At 38.8% G+C, this 16040-nt stretch overlaps 1 protein-coding gene and 2 non-coding genes across 3 annotated transcripts; 2 read left to right on the forward strand and 1 right to left on the reverse strand.

Annotated features, from left to right (window-relative positions):
• Positions 1–1384: 1384 nt before the first annotated feature.
• Positions 1385–1456, reverse strand: trnaw-cca (transfer RNA tryptophan (anticodon CCA)). Its single transcript has one exon. It is a non-coding gene; the product is annotated as a tRNA-Trp (tRNA).
• Positions 1457–1659: 203 nt separating this feature from the next.
• Positions 1660–1733, forward strand: trnai-aau (transfer RNA isoleucine (anticodon AAU)). Its single transcript has one exon. It is a non-coding gene; the product is annotated as a tRNA-Ile (tRNA).
• Positions 1734–3698: 1965 nt separating this feature from the next.
• kncn (kinocilin) lies at positions 3699–7962 on the forward strand. Its single transcript, XM_028592253.1, has 5 exons — positions 3699–3877; positions 5457–5525; positions 5617–5688; positions 7041–7134; positions 7836–7962. The coding sequence occupies exons 1-5, from the start codon at positions 3730–3732 to the stop codon at positions 7909–7911; spliced, it is 459 nt and encodes a 152-aa protein (XP_028448054.1). The 5' UTR covers positions 3699–3729; the 3' UTR covers positions 7912–7962.
• Positions 7963–16040: the final 8078 nt, after the last annotated feature.

Genomic DNA, 16040 nt, shown 5'->3' on the forward strand with positions numbered 1-16040 from the left:
GTGTTGCCTCTGCTTTCACTCTTGTATTTTCACTGTAATTAATAGCTATTGCAATAAACACCCTTTATATAAACATATAATATGACTATTTTCTATGTTAACGTTATATGTCAGTTGGACACCATTTTAATTGCTCCAATTTGCTAAATAACTCAAAATGGCCATTTTTGGTTATTTTTTTTTTTTACAATGAATTAAGAGCAAAAGCATGAATATCATCATACCTGGATGTTTACGGTTGCATAAAACAGAGGGCAACAATAAAAACAATCACATTCATTTTGATGAACAAGGCAGAAATGTATGGTGACAACAGGTGGTGAGAATGCTCTGCCCTGGGTATAATCATTGACATATATACAATGGACCAGTAGACCCCGTTTCTCCGGACGGAGACCAGTGAAGGCTATTAGAAGCACTTTTCCGGTGATCACTTGCTTTACTGCGCAGCCTCCAACTGACAGAGACAACGTAAATGTGACGTGAGCAACGTGTCTGAAAGTTGTAAGTCTTCTGTGACAAGAGAAATCTCAATCATTTCCAATCTTACAGAGACGGAGAGTGTAGGTATATGTAAGGAGATAACATAAGCACAGGCTAATTATTGCTAACTAACATGCTAGTTAACATTAGTAATTAAACCTAAACAGCTAATGTAAGTCGAAACTGCCTGCGAGCTTCTCCTGTACTGTACGGTAATTCCTCTACTGTGCGACAGTAAGTCACTTGGTTATGACACAATCGTTAGATTATTTTTACAAAAACGTCTGCTACGAAGCTATAACGTGAGGTACAAGGTAATGGAGCCTTTTATACATTGTCGTGTTTCTTTATAAATAAACAATGAACAAATAGAGTCTTTAAACGCTTCAGATGTAAAGTTATTCGCAGTCAAGTGACGTAAAAAAAAAAAAAAAAATGGCCGTCGGTGTAATGCTAACAGGAGGTGATCGCTTTGTAGCAACAAAATGGCGCCATCGGAGGTTCGCATTCTGAAGCAAAGCTTACCCCCTTGGGTATAATTCACAATTTCACAGAAGAAGAAGGAGGACTGAGATGTTTTGATCATCACTTCCGGTAAGTACATAAGGCAGTGCGCGATTTGAGACAATACTCCCCCGTCAAATTTAACGCACTATGCAAGTAAGTACATAGTGTACGAAGTGCACTTCCCTTAGTGCACTACGAGAAGTTCGCGATTTGAGACACTAAGTCTAAGTCTAATTTATGTATTTTTATTTACATTTATTTACAAATGTAAATCGCTCATTTTTTTCTTTTAGGATGTGTTTCATAGACATATTTATAAAATATTGATCTAAATGGCATTCCGTACTTTAGAGGGAGAATTTGTTTGATAAATGCAGTTGAAGTATAAAAGAAATGACCCCGACGTGATTTGAACACGCAACCTTCTGATCTGGAGTCAGACGCGCTACCGTTGCGCCACGAGGTCTAAAGCACAAAGTAAGTGCAGACAAATGATAAACACAGAAAGAATATGTCGGTATTATTTTAGGTTTTCCTCTTTGATATCATGGATTGAATATATTGGAATTGAAAGTAGCCTGTTGTTCCACGTCATAACACCATTTATGGGCACTATCATGTGTACTCTAATATTAGAATATGATAGAATTGTATTAGTGCCTGGTACGTGGCCGGTTAGCTCAGTTGGTTAGAGCGTGGTGCTAATAACGCCAAGGTCGCGGGTTCGATCCCCGTACGGGCCAGTCAATTTACCTTTTGTTTCACTGCTCCTAACAGACTATTTGTATTCAAGCACAATGAACGAATAATGCATTGTTAAATGTAGGTACCTGTTGTAGCCTATTTACAGAACTGCAACTGCATGTAACTGCTCAACATGTATTGTATTGTGTTCTTTACAGCTTCTATCCTGTAAATGTAAACAGCACAATGCTAGTTCAGAAAATCTTTAATTTTTTATAAATGTAAGGTCAGCAATCAGTAGTAAATTGTTGTATGTTATTATTTCTGTGAGAATAGTTATATGTGGGGAGACAAGTGATTTTTGATAAAAAAGCAAATATATATACACTACATACACATATGTATACACGTCTACATACACACACATGTAAACAAACAGCTCTGTGAGGATTGTAAACATTAATACAATAGTGCAATTCAATAGTGCAAATGGTGCTGGAATAAATCAAGAACTATTATTATAACAGGTTGCTTATATCTCTGAGGTGGATATGACATAAACAATATATGTTTGACAGATATTTACATGTTTAAATGATGAGTTTAATACTATAAAATATATAATTTACTAAAAGGTAGATGCTTGGTGTTGCACAGGGATAGATTCTGACACTATACTAGTGTCAACTGTTTGTAGTGACATCCTGTGGGAAGAAACTGTTCTTGTGTCTGGTTGTTTTGGAGAACGGTGTTCTGTAGCGCCGACCAGAGGGGAGAAGCTGAAACAGGTTGTGTCCAGGGTGATATTGGTCTTTAGAGATGCTTCCTGACCGTTTCCTGACTCTAGAGAAGTGTAATATAAGTCCTGATCCTGAATGAAGGGCAGGTTGGCACCAATGAATTTTAGCTAGCTGTTCGACCTGCCGTATGTATGCAGACTCATTATAGTCCCAGTTGAAAACAGAGTTTACTGAGTTTAACAGAACGGACACACAAACACACACACACACACACACACACACACACACACACACACACACACACACACACACACACACACACACACACACACACACACACACACACACACACACACACACACACACACACACACACATTTATCGCCAGCATAATATATGTAGACATAGACTTGTTGAACAGGAAATGTTTCACTGTTTCTCCTCTCCCCACTAAGTTCATTTGTTATCCTATTCACCGGTGTTAATCCTGCTTACCCTCTTTTTCCCTCTGTTGCCATGGATATGCTATTCCTATGGCAACTGCAGGCCTTTGTGGATGGCCTCACCGCAGAGGACTCTCTGAACCTTTCATTACACATTCCCTACAAGCTCACAGACAAATCACACAAGTAACGTAGCTATAACTCCCTAGCTGCCACCCTTTCTTTCTCTCTCCATACCCCTCTCTCTCTTTGTGTCTCTCTGCTGCTCTGCACTCTGTCTTACTTCTATGTCCTTGATGCACTGCACGTGCTCAAGACAGCCACACAGCTGTTTGTCATTTTAATGTTCATATTTCCTAAATTTAACTCACATGCATTCACTGTGTAAATAGATTCCTTATTCTCCTTTTTCCACAGGAATTTGTTCTATACAAAGCCTCACATAAATACATAGATAAATACAATACATTATACACCACAACATGACTACATGAAAGACATCAGATACATCCATCTACAAAGTAACGTGATACTAGATCCCGGTGCTGGTAGGAAGAGGGCTGTGATCAGATTTGTAGCACACGTGTATCACTGTCATAAGAGTCAGCAGCCCAAGCTTTCTAATTTTCAGTGGTAATGGAAACCAGAGCACCATCTTTAAAGATGCATGAGACGTCTTGAGCTATGGAGAATAGAGATGGAGGCTTTGCCAGAGAAAGTGTTTCTGTGTCAGAGAGAGTAAAAGAAAGGGAGGGTGACGTTGCCAGTGGCAGTGAGGGCCCGAAGCAGAGTAAAGTGTCAGGACTGTTCACTGTGTGTGTGTGTGGGTGTGTGTGTGTGTGAGGAGCAGGTGGGGGGCCTCCACCTGCTGAATGAACCCTGTCAGCGTCGGGCAGTACCATGGGCTACGGGTGGGCTCAAGCCTGCTTAGCATTGTGGCGGGCTGCATCATCATTGGGGTGTCCAGGGAGTGTGATGCTGATGCTGTAGGGGGGATCTTCCTGGGAGCGGGAGGCCTCGGTGAGTGTGTGTCAAACCTTTTAGGAACTTCTGACCCAGTTGTGGGAAAGGTATTTAGTAATAGTTAAACGTCATTGGTTGTCTTGATTGCTTTTTGCTTCTTCTTCTTCTTCTTCTTCTTCTTCTTCTTCTTCTTCTTCTTCTTCTTCTTCTTCTTCTTCTTCTTCTTCTTCTTTTCTAAAGTCATACATTAATCTTTTTCTGTACTGTCACTGGTTATTGATGACTTGATGACTGTCACCTTGATGCTTCATGACTTTCCTGCCTGCTTGTTTGTCATGGGAGGCTGCTATAGAAAATGTCACATTACTTTGGTTTGTAGCCTCAGGGACCCCAGCTGTAAAACATGGTCAAATGCAGTGGGTTTAACCAGGTTTTCACATAATCTCTATGATGTTTTATAACATTTTACTCTAACTGTGTTAAACAGGGAGATAAATGAGCCCAAATATTAATTGATGTCACTATGTAGGAATGAATGAGTTACTGGAAAACAAAACACACACACACACACACACACACACACACACACACACACACACACACACACACACACACACACATATATGTATATATATAGATCTGGGGCCCTTTGACATTTTCCTTCCAACGCTCTTGAAAGACAAACCATGATCATTTGATACAACAGTGTAACTGGAACCAACTGACAGCCTGAGAAGTTGCACTGCCAAGATAAAGGAGTGAGATAGAGCACAGGGCAGGTTTTTTTTTTATCGGAGAATGACAACATCGGCATGCATAAGCTTTGATAGCTTTTAACAGTTCATTTGTGTTTCCAATGTGGACAAGAATTTGGCAAATCCCAAAAAAAACTGCACTTGTGCAGCTAAGTAGCATCTAATTATGTGTTTTGGGACCTATGTGCCTTGATGCCTCCTCCGACACATAGGCTGACTAATGAGTATGAACAGAGTGTTCTCGGCAGTTTCTTTTCACTGCCTTCTGCAGTTTCACGACATTTTAAGCACATGCATGCATCACAGCCACCCTCAGGACCTGCCAGGGTTTAACGCCAGCTCGTGTGGCTTACAAGGGAAATCAATAACTGTGTTGAATAGGAGCGGAGTGCCGCTGAGAAGTCCACAAGCCCTGTGGTTCAGATATTACTTTATCCTTTGAGTTGAACAAGAAGAAACATCACACACTGTATCCGGTACACTCAAAATAATCCAAAGGCTATTTCATCAAAGAGTCTTATGGTTGGTCATGATGTCTGCAAGTATGGGAACTTGTATGAGAAAGGTAAGATAGTTGTTCTCCTTTCTGGTGTGGCTCACATAGCACTTAGAGATTAACAGCAATGTCTTTATAATGAAATTGTTCTTATTGCCTGCAGTACAAAATATTTTCCTGGTTTTGTTTCAGTACAGTGCAAATTCAGGCCAAAGAATAAATGGAATTGCATATCATTTCTTTGGAACCCAAGATTGTGACAAATGTTCACAATAACACTGCAATTAATCGGTCCTTGCTTATTAATTCAAACAAAAGTGATTAGGAAACTAAAAGCAGTGTTTTTATATAATTCATGAAATGAATTACTCTGTCTGCTTTCCAGGCCTGCTCATATCGATCTACCCCTTTATAAAAGCTTGGCTGAACATCAACCACATTCTTCCATCCTTTGGTTAGTTGTTTGCTATTTTTATTCAGTATTTGAACATTAAAGTTTTGAAAGTAAAACATTATTTGGCTCTGAAAATGTCTTCACTTCCCAGGAAACTTCAGAGTGCACCCCACACCTGCCAATCCTGCTCCTGATCAACCTGTAGAGACTCTAAGAAGAGAAGGTGAGTGAGTGCGTGAGGCAGCCTTTTGCTTAATGTTTCAACAGAAGGGCAGCCAACCACATGCATGTATTATATCATTCAACAATATGTTGTCCAGTTAGCCAGATAGTGAGCCGTCAAGTACATGTATTTATTGATAGCAAATCTGACACCTGTCTGCACACTGGAGCGCTAAAAGTTAACAGCAGTGAGAGAGGTGGAGTTGTGTGGTTATTACAGAGCATCAGTCATCTCTCTCATACCTCATGGGGTGCAGTTGTGTTCTTCTTTCATAACCACTTTGTCTTGACCTAGATGGAAAACATTATGAGATCAAGGAGAGATGAAAGAGAGAAAAGAGCAATGTAACACCTAATAAATATGTTCATATAAATGTTAGTTCAACAACAAAAATCAAGTATAAAATATACTTGCATCATACAGCAATGTACTGTGGTTACAAATCATAAGACACTGTTTTAGTAATGGGTAGCCAACCATACAAATATGAAAATAGATATTCAACTTGAAAAAAAGACTTACATTTGTGTGCCAAGAGAATAAAAATGTAAAATAGAATGCATACTAATATCAAACACTCAAGATCAATGATATTTGATCTAACTAACTGCATGCTTGGTTTTTGTTCATTTCAGAGATTCTAGAGACAATGAAAGTAACTTCCCATGATCATTTTCTAAACAGAGGTGGTTTTTTTTGTGCATGAAAACTTTCTTAATAATGTTTCATTATTTTATTATTTGGGCATAATCTAACATAATCCAGCACTAACGTTTGAATAAAGCTCTTTGTAGAATATGCAATAAACAATTTTTTTTTTATTATTATTGTACTTTTTTATTTTATATATATATATATATATATAAATTATACAGAAAACATGTATTCATTTTATCCGACCCAAATGTTCCTATTAAAAACTCACTGGTTAAATAGAAAACAACTGGTGAGGAGTCACTTAGTTAGTTAGTGATTTAGTATTATAGGAGTTTATAGCTGTGGGATGCAAGTTCTCCTTGCATTCCCTCATCATGGAATCAAGTTCCTCTGTTATGGTTATTCAGCTTCACCATAACACTTATATGAGATGGAGATGGGTGTTCTTTCTTTGTTAGAAGCTGCAGTTGCTTATACATGCTCGTAACAGCTTTTCATTTGATCTAGGTTTAAGTGGTGAAGACGGCTGGATAGGATATTCCAAGTATTTATGTGCCTTTTCCCCTGAGATTATTTTTCCTCTCACCTGCCAACCTTTATACCACAATACAGCGCTCAGACATCCACAAACTGGTGAAACATAAAATGTAAGTGAATGTTGCAGCATGTTGAGCTGCTCTCTGTGCTCTCGGCAGGGACTCAGAATCAACTGCATCTGGAGCGTTCTAAGAGTCGAATGGGAACCTTTGTGGAGGGCGGAACGATGGCTGAGACCAACCCAGATGAGGGGTATGAGGCCAATATTATATCCTGTGAATTATGTTCGTATGTGTGTTATGTTATGTTAACGTGGATTAGTGAGAGCATAGTGTGATGTTCATATAGTGCAAGAAAGTGAGCAGGAGGAGGAGGTGAATGGGTGTACAATACAATTTACTTTGACACCAGGTTTCCGCCCCATTTGAAGTCACAACTATTTCCAGATCATCATGTGTCCCTAATCACACACTCATGAACACACACGAATACATGCACACAAAGGGGCATGCTTCTTGCCACCAGTCAACATTGTTTTCTTTAAACCATGACAGTGATCTTTCCCTCACATTAACCAAGTAGTTATCTTTTTTAATCTCCCGCTTCACTGAAATGTAATCATTGTAATCATCAATCTAATTCATCTGTCAGCAAAATGCTGCAGGAATGTTTTAGATAAATCACAAATTCTCATCTAAATCCCCCAAAATTAAATAACTGAAAATTAAAAGACCACATTATATACAGATCTGTTTGTGGTATGTCCAGTGACCATTTTTTATGCCATAGTTTAAAGGAAAAGGTGATGAGGTGCTACAAATTGAGTTTCCTCTAAGCAATTTTAAGCTATTTTTTTTCCTAGGGATGTTTTAGTTTAGCTTCATCTGGCAAACAGACAAAAGACACAATACAATATCCGTTGCTTACGTGAGTCATGCATTGGTGTGTTGCAGGACATCTTCAGACATGCCAGACGTCTTATCAAGACGGAATCTTAAGCAGCCACCTTCTGATCAAGATCTACCATGATGTCATCCTGTGACCTCACTGACTAATATTATTCAACTTCCTGCTAAATCTTCTTCATTTGATTTCTTTCAAATTTGGAACAAAAGATGCTGATTTTCTGTAGAATTGTTGTATCAGCTGAACTTGTCCTGTCCTTATCACCTTTTGATATTGTACTTATGTGGCCTAATAAACATCTCCAAAAATTACATTGTGATTGTTAGAGAAGTATTTCCAAACTTCCTGCTAAATTACCAATGTTCTCAGCCGCCAATTAGGAAATGATTATGGTCGTTATATGATGATGGGACTCATGCAAGATTTAATTCAAGTTCCCCTGCTTGTATTTGTCATGAGCAAAGCTAATTAGATTACATGTGTACAGACAAACATACACACACAAACAAACAGCTACATCCATTGCATGCACCTGCATCCCGGCAGTGAAATGTAATACATTGATATTCAGGGCAGCACAGGCAGGATGGCAGCTGCATGGGAAGTGGCGTGTGGAAGAACGCTGTGCTCTGACAAAAACTGTGGCATGCTGTGAGGTTGAATAATGTCAGCAACAGGAGCCCGAGGAGTCCACAGTGCCTTGATTGTTTGATTGTCAGAACTCAAATCACAACCCCTCTGTATCTATGTACAATTTAACAACAGAGGGACACATAACAAACGCTTCATTGCACACCATCCAGAATGGGTTACAGCGATTGACAATTAAAACTCACCTGAATAAAAGCTAGAAGGTGTAAACAATTGTACCACCTGTAAACCATCCAGCCAGTTACCTATCCCAGCATGCTCTTGTCGAAAGGCAGTGAAACACCATGAGCTAACCTTATAAAACAAGCACTAGGAGAATATTTAAACGGTCATTTGACCCAAATCACAAACAAAACCCATCCTTTTTTTCAATTACCCCTAAAGGTGTCCAGCCATATTTTTTGTTTAATTAAAGAGATTTTGAAGTATCCATCCATGAGAATTCTGTCACTGCCCAATGGATGGAATTTCGATGGTTAGGATGCAAACCATAGGTATCTATGTCTCTGGTCACCTAACTGTTAGAAACATGCCATTTATTTTAGGGAATTTTAGAATCTTTCTCCGTTTATCCCGTTCGTTTGTTTGCTGCTTTCATGGCTGTACTAACGTTACAGCTGTAGCATGCTGGGTTTATGTTTTTACAGGTATATCTGGCAACCCGGCCTGGCTGTCAAACTAGGCAGTTGAAAGAAAACACACAGGCCAAAACATAAACAAAAATTCTGTCACGGAACGGAAATTTCAAAAGGAGAAAATACTGGTGTTAGCATTGTTATCAGAAAAGATAGTATTTCAACTTAGCTTGTTTCCTTAATATTTGATGACGCATTGGGGGCATTTTGGGATTTATTACAGTAAATAGGCTATATTACATATTGGACCTTTAATCAGACCTTAATAAGAACAGCTTTTGGGTTGTAAATGGTTGTAGGTATTGTTTATCCTTCTCCAGCATGACATTTGCTAAGTCCTTTTTAGCTCTTTAAGTCATCAGAAAGACCCCTACAGAGGACAGCTTGACCTCTGACCTTCTGATCCCTTTATTAATGATTTATTTAATATTTGCTGTAATTACACATGACTGACTAACTTCTGTTCTTGGCTTATTAGGTGACTTTTGGTCATTTCTTAATGACTTATGAACATGCATAACTGCAAACACGTTGGCTTATTTGTTTATTGATGACTTACTAATGACTCAACAGCCAGAGATTTTTGATTTTTTTTTTACCACTTGGCAAGTTTGTTATAATTACTTACAATAATTCATTTATTAACCATTAAGCCATTAGCTACAACTTAAGAACCCTCTATAAAAAAGTGGCATCATATTATTTAAGGGCGTGACTGAAGGCACGATAACAAGGCAACTGATTGTAAATTAAATTTCAAAAGAAATGGTGAAATAATTAATAATGTGCGTCGTGTTCCTCTTTAAAACAGCAACAAGTAAACAAAGAAGCTGGTGCAGGCAAACAGCCTTCAGGTTGAACACTGGTAAAGGATGGATCGGTGAGGAGGAGGCAGGAGAGTCGCATCCAGAGGTCCACAGAGAGGAGACAAGATGCTCTGCGCGCCAGATCAGATAGCCTGTGCGTTTATGAAATATGACGACTCCACGCCGACTACCGGAGAGATGCCTCGCATATATTAGCGGTTTCCCTCCATTTCCGTTGCAGGATGACCTGTCAGGTGCAACGTGTGTCTCTGTCCACATCATGAGTAGCGCACGGTGTTGCGTCTGTGTGTCAATTCAGAAGAAATGCTTTCTCACCTAAGTGATTTTTCCTCTTTTCTCCTCGGATGTTATATAGCCTACATCAGTAGGTCGGATCGCCTTGCTTTTGTGTTTCCGTGGCCACTGATTGATGACTTGTGCCCCCAGGACTGTGAAGCTACGGAAGCAGGATGAAAATCCCTCATTTGGTGTCCCTTCAACCCCTCAGTAATTACACCCTGCAATTAGACTGGGAATCTCGGTGAAAATCAACTGATTAAACAATGCAAAGACCTTCAATATATCGACATAAAGGGTAAGATGATTTTTTTACGGGTTGGTTTTACAGGAATGCAACACATCAGTGCAGTAAGCATGCATTTAAATGTATTCTTAGCAAAGCCTAGTTCATGATTAAACATAGCCTACTGTGTGTAATACATTGATATACACATTTACAAAAATAATATTCTTTCCTCACATCCCCTCTCTTCATTTGCACTGCATGCTCTTGAATATGTGCATGCTGGAATAAAAGGGTGGATTCAGTTGCAACTAAATACTGAAATAATATTAATATGCTATAATCATAAACAATATTTATATAGCCTAACACAATTAATGCACAAATTGCAACACAACGTGCTTAACATAAAATGTCATTCACATAATGGCCTAGCTGGCACAAATAAAGCACCTGCAGCAGTGCCATTGCACGCATTTTACTTCACAGGACAAGATAAAATAAATAGAAAATGTGATCAAACATCTTAAATTATTAAGCAGCACTTGTGACTTTTTTTGGTGCAATAGTCACAGTGGGCATGCATCTCATTGTGTGATAATGCAACATTATACAGTAGATAACATTCTCTATTAATGGTCCCACCAATACGTCTCGACTGTTTTATTGTTTAAATGTATTTTTGTCTACCTGGGGTACATGACGTGTAGTGTACTTTTCTTATATGTTGTTTCACGTGGAATTTGAGCAAAACAAACAAAATTAGATATCATAAACTACTTTATTTCGTGTTTCACACATTTTCATTAGATAGCTGTCCAGTGACACTAGTGCACAGAACAAGAGCAATATAATGAGGGCACTTATATATATATATATATCAGAGTTTATTTTTATTCATTGTATCTAATAAAAAAAAAATCTTACAGCTGTCATGTATTGTCATTTACAGACAAAGATGTTTCCTGGCTGTGAATTTATTTAAGCATTGCCATGGGGAAGAGTTTGGACTGAAAGACAGAGAGATTTGATAACACAGTGGAAGAGACAGAGCCTGGAGGTGAAGAAATGGTCATCACTGATAGAAACACCGCCACCCCTGTACCTAAAAAGGAGCCCCAGAAGAAGACGAGGAGGAAGTCTCGCCCTCATGGCCTGCCCTCTCCGGCACTCTGCTGTGCCTGTGGCCTATGCATCATGCTGGCTGGACTCAACATCACCCTGGTGGGAGCGTTTGCCTTCAGCACACTGGTGCCTTCTGCCAATCCCCCTATCATCATCGGACCTATCCTCCTGCTGGTGGCCTTTTCCTTTTTCGGGGCCTGTTGCGTGTGCAGCCGCCTCCCCCCTCCCCACACCTCCCGGAGGTCTAAGGTGGGCAGCAGAGGTACAGGGCTGATGGGACATGGCGGGCTGGCTGGTGGAGCAACGTTTGAAATAGAGACCAGCGAGCACACACTGCAGGATACTACAGCTGTGCAGCTAAGCCCCACATCCTCGCCTGGATCATCCCAGGCATCCAGCCCAGAAAAGGAGCCTCCTGACGTGGCCCTACCAGGACCCTGCAATCTTTTCACCATGGAGACCAACGGCCCTTCTGTTTCCGCCACCGCAGTCTACTCAGCCTCCACAGCAACAGGAGGGGAGGTGAGGCTCAACCTGCCACGTGAAGAAGTCGCCTAGCAAAGCAGAAACTCTTCCAAGAACGGAGTGATTGCCAGTGTAAATATCCTTCTGGGTAGAGGGCTTGCTGAGTGTGATTGTGTCCTCTAGTTTACGTAGTGCCATATTTCTGGTTGTGAACAGTTTGCGTTTGATTTTCTTGTTGTGCAACCAACTGGTAATTAGCATGCAAAGTTAATGAAACATCCAAGTGTTTGTGGATCATAGGTTTTGGAATTCAAATTCCTACCTCTCTCGTGCTGTTTTTTCCTACAGGTATTTGTTTTTAACGTAGGGCATTATGAACAGTTTTCATTTAGAAATATAACAAAAAGTGTCGGAAACCATTAACATTTATATTCCACTGCAACTCTGGTTTGTTGTAACCTCAACGGTCGGCAGTGATTTCAGAGGGCTGGATTGAAAAATATGATTGTTTATTTGTTCTGAAAACTTAAAGATTAGATGTGAAAGGTCAAAAGTGAACTGTACAGGTACGTTTGTAGTGACATTTGGCATTTTGTGTGCCATTCTCAGTGCTGAACTTGTTTTGGGGGCATTAAATATTATAGGTCATAGGGGTCCCAAAGCAATGTCCTCTCACCTGACATTAAATTCTCTGCATTTATAGTTCTTTTCACAAGTAAGTGATAACACACTACTTGTCTACAGCCAATACATTTGTAATGAACAACGGTGCATATAGAACAGTGTGTTACAGTATAATAACATGTAACTGTGTACAACCGTCATCACACCAATATTAACACTGTGAATATGTTTCTCAGCACATTGCTTTCTGATTTCACATGCACATTTTCATTGATGGTAGTCGCAACTCAGTTTTTTTTTTTTACAAACTTTATTTAAATTTTTTCCATACAAAATAACAAGTAACGTCTCCCATTGCTACCCCCATTCATACCAGGGTCAACATACATAAATACATACATAATACATACATCATACATCACACATACATACATACATACATACATACATACATACATACATACATACTGTACAAATGAATTAAGCAAACAGTAGACAAAAACAATGATATCTAAATAGACAAAAAAGAATTGTGTGAAAGATGTGTGCATATAGACTGAGTCAGACAGTGATAGGGTTGAGGTCAAGCGTTCTACCACACACATGCAAGAGGGGTTCAAAGATAGGTTTCCAGAAATTATTCAGTGCCTGACATGTCCAAAACATGTGGCCCAAAGTGGCAGGGCTTTGGTGGCATCAGGGTCATTTGGGATTCACTGTATATATTTGAGCTAGTCTAGCATTTGAAAAATGCCGTTGGTAAAGGACTTTGAAATGTCTTATACAGAGGGATGAGGTATGGATGTGTGCTATACTGTTTTCCCATACCTGCTCTGATAGTTCGTGCCCAATGTCTTCTTATAAAGCTACTTTGTTGTCGGCACAAGTAAGGGGCTTAATGTGCTGAATCACAGTATATACCCTGGAGATTAGGCCATTCCCATATGGGTTAAGATCTAAGAAGTAAAATACCGGATTGACTGGGGGAGTACCAGAGAAGGATGGAAAATGATAAAATTCTGGACCTGCAAGTATCTAAAAAGTGTGACCTGGGAATATTATTGTTTTTACATAAAGTTAGGAAAAAAAACAAAGACCATTGCCACAACTTAAACGCTGAATCTATTTGTGATGGTAAGAATAGGTGTTTAAGGGTTAAGTGGAAAAAAGTGCTTTCTGAATTGGTTCCATATTCTAAGGGAATTTTTTACATTGGGATTTGCTGTGTGGATATCCGGATATAGAGGTAATGGAGAGGTCAATAGCGACCAAGTCGGAAAATGTGGTAATCCAGAAAGATAATTTAGATATGTTTGCACTAATTATGATGTAAATTGGGTAGACCTAGTCCACCTTTTGGTTTTGACCTTTTCAGATATACCTTTTCGCACACGTGGCTTAGATTTATTCCAAATAAATGTAGAGATATATTTGTCCAATTGTTTAAAAAATGACTTGGGTAGAAAAATGGGGATCATCTGGAACAAGTATAAGAATCTTCTCATTTTAACAGAATTAGTGCGCCCTGCTAAAAAATAGGGAGTCCACTCACAGTTTTAACGTTGAGCTCATCATGCTATTTCATATACATTCATATATTCATATCATGATCCAAGTGGAATAGGACATTTACTGTACCTCACCGTAAGGCATAGAAATGTGTCATAATGATGATTTTTTTTCATCATGAATTTGAGTTCACAGTGGGACCCCACAAAATAATGTTTTACAAATATGAATTTCACAGTATTGAATTCATTTTTTTTTTCATGTCCGGTATAAGACAAACTTTAATTTCACATTCAGAAGAAGTTAACCTCAACTGGACCTTGTATACACAATATAGGGGAGCAAAGAAGTCTGACAGAGTTTAGATATTCAGATTGCATAAAAAAGTAACTGTTCCCCGTCACTGTGATGTCTTCTTGTCAGTTATGAACTCGACTGGTCAAAAGAGACATTCAAACCCTGATTTCCTTTGAAAGGAAAGTTGCCTTAGACTGAGATATCAGAATCAAACTAATGAGGGCTATAACACAAGTGCACAATAGCATTTAGCTTCAGAAAGCCTTTGTTTGGCTCTGGATTTCTATTCCATATTGTTAAAAAAGCCTCAACAAGTTTTTTGTGTGTGGGTATAACAAATGCATGCAAATGGCTTAGATGTTTCATCTCAGCAGACGTTTATATAGTGTAGCAGGTGAGTGAACACCTGCATACAGATACACAGTCCAGTGACCAGAGCATTACAATATAAGGTGTTAACCTTCATTATTTATGACACAGCTCCTCAAATGGACCAGTTTCTCTGTCAAAGCTCTCTCTCTAAGCTTATTTTTTGCAAGTTCAGAGAACTGAGTTATGGAAATGCAAACACCCTGTTGTGAACTATTGGTGTTATCTGTGTATTTTAATTTGTGTAGCACTTCTACAAAAATGAAAATCTGGAAAATGTAAAGGATAGAATATTTTTGTGAAGATTATAATTTGTTTATTTTTTAAAAAAAAGCAGCGTTCCAAATGTGAATCTTTCAAAAGATACAAATAAAAAGGCTCTTTCAGTAGAACACGAGGTTGCTCATTATGTATGTGTGGCATGACACTGTGTTCTTGCTACATTGCATTTTGTGTCATCATGAAGTGAAATGAATAAAAATGTCCAACTGGGTTTGTTATATGTTCAAATTTCAAACAAGATCATTTTGATCTTGTAGGATAACAGCCGTTTCTTGGGGCTTGATCATCTTTACAAGCATTATTCATTCCAAGAGGGACTCTAACAGAAGTTTGTAGGAAAACAACAAGACAAAGCATAAACGATTCCCCAGATGTGTCAAAAAGAAAGTGCAAGACAGCTGGTGACTTTATGCTTCAGTTTATCTTTCCATGCCAAACCCACCTCCTGTTCACCTGAAGCATGCTTCTTCCAGTCTCACATCTGGGGATGCAAATAACGATTATTTCATATTTGCAGATTCGTCTCTTGAATAATAGATATATCATTTGGTCAAACAAGCCAAAAGCCAAATATATAACAGAAATCTGCAAATCTGGAACCTGGAACTTTTTCCATTTTTGTTTGACAAAGAAGTTGAATTAATTAATCGTTTATCAAAACTTTTGCTGATTCATTTTGTGTCAATCGACTGATCATCTTTTTAGCTTTAGTCGCATTGTCTTTGCTGTGAAAAACTAAGGCTGGCTTATTTAAAAGTTGTTCTGAAGAAGCGAACAAGAAATGCTGCTTATCCCTTTACACACAACATCAAAATGTCCTTTGAGAAAAGGACTCAATATGAGCTGCATCTGGCTCTTCTACGAGTGTGTATGTGTGTTTAAAGCTTTTAACACTGGAGGGCGCCAGAGCCACATCTATGAGTTTCAGTGAAGTTATGCAAAATGTGGCTGTCATTTTACATCAAG

The sequence above is a fragment of the Perca flavescens genome, chromosome 12 (assembly GCF_004354835.1).
Source record: "Perca flavescens isolate YP-PL-M2 chromosome 12, PFLA_1.0, whole genome shotgun sequence".
Classification (NCBI taxonomy): domain Eukaryota; kingdom Metazoa; phylum Chordata; class Actinopteri; order Perciformes; family Percidae; genus Perca; species Perca flavescens.

Coding starts and splice junctions, on each gene's coding strand:
- kncn (XM_028592253.1), top strand. CDS start 3,730: ATGAACCCTGTCAGCGTCGGGCAGTACCATGGGCTACGGGTGGGCTCA. Junction 3,878..5,456: donor CCTGGGAGCGGGAGGCCTCG/GTGAGTGTGTGT, acceptor TCTGCTTTCCAG/GCCTGCTCATATCGATCTAC. Junction 5,689..7,040: donor AGAGACTCTAAGAAGAGAAG/GTGAGTGAGTGC, acceptor TGCTCTCGGCAG/GGACTCAGAATCAACTGCAT.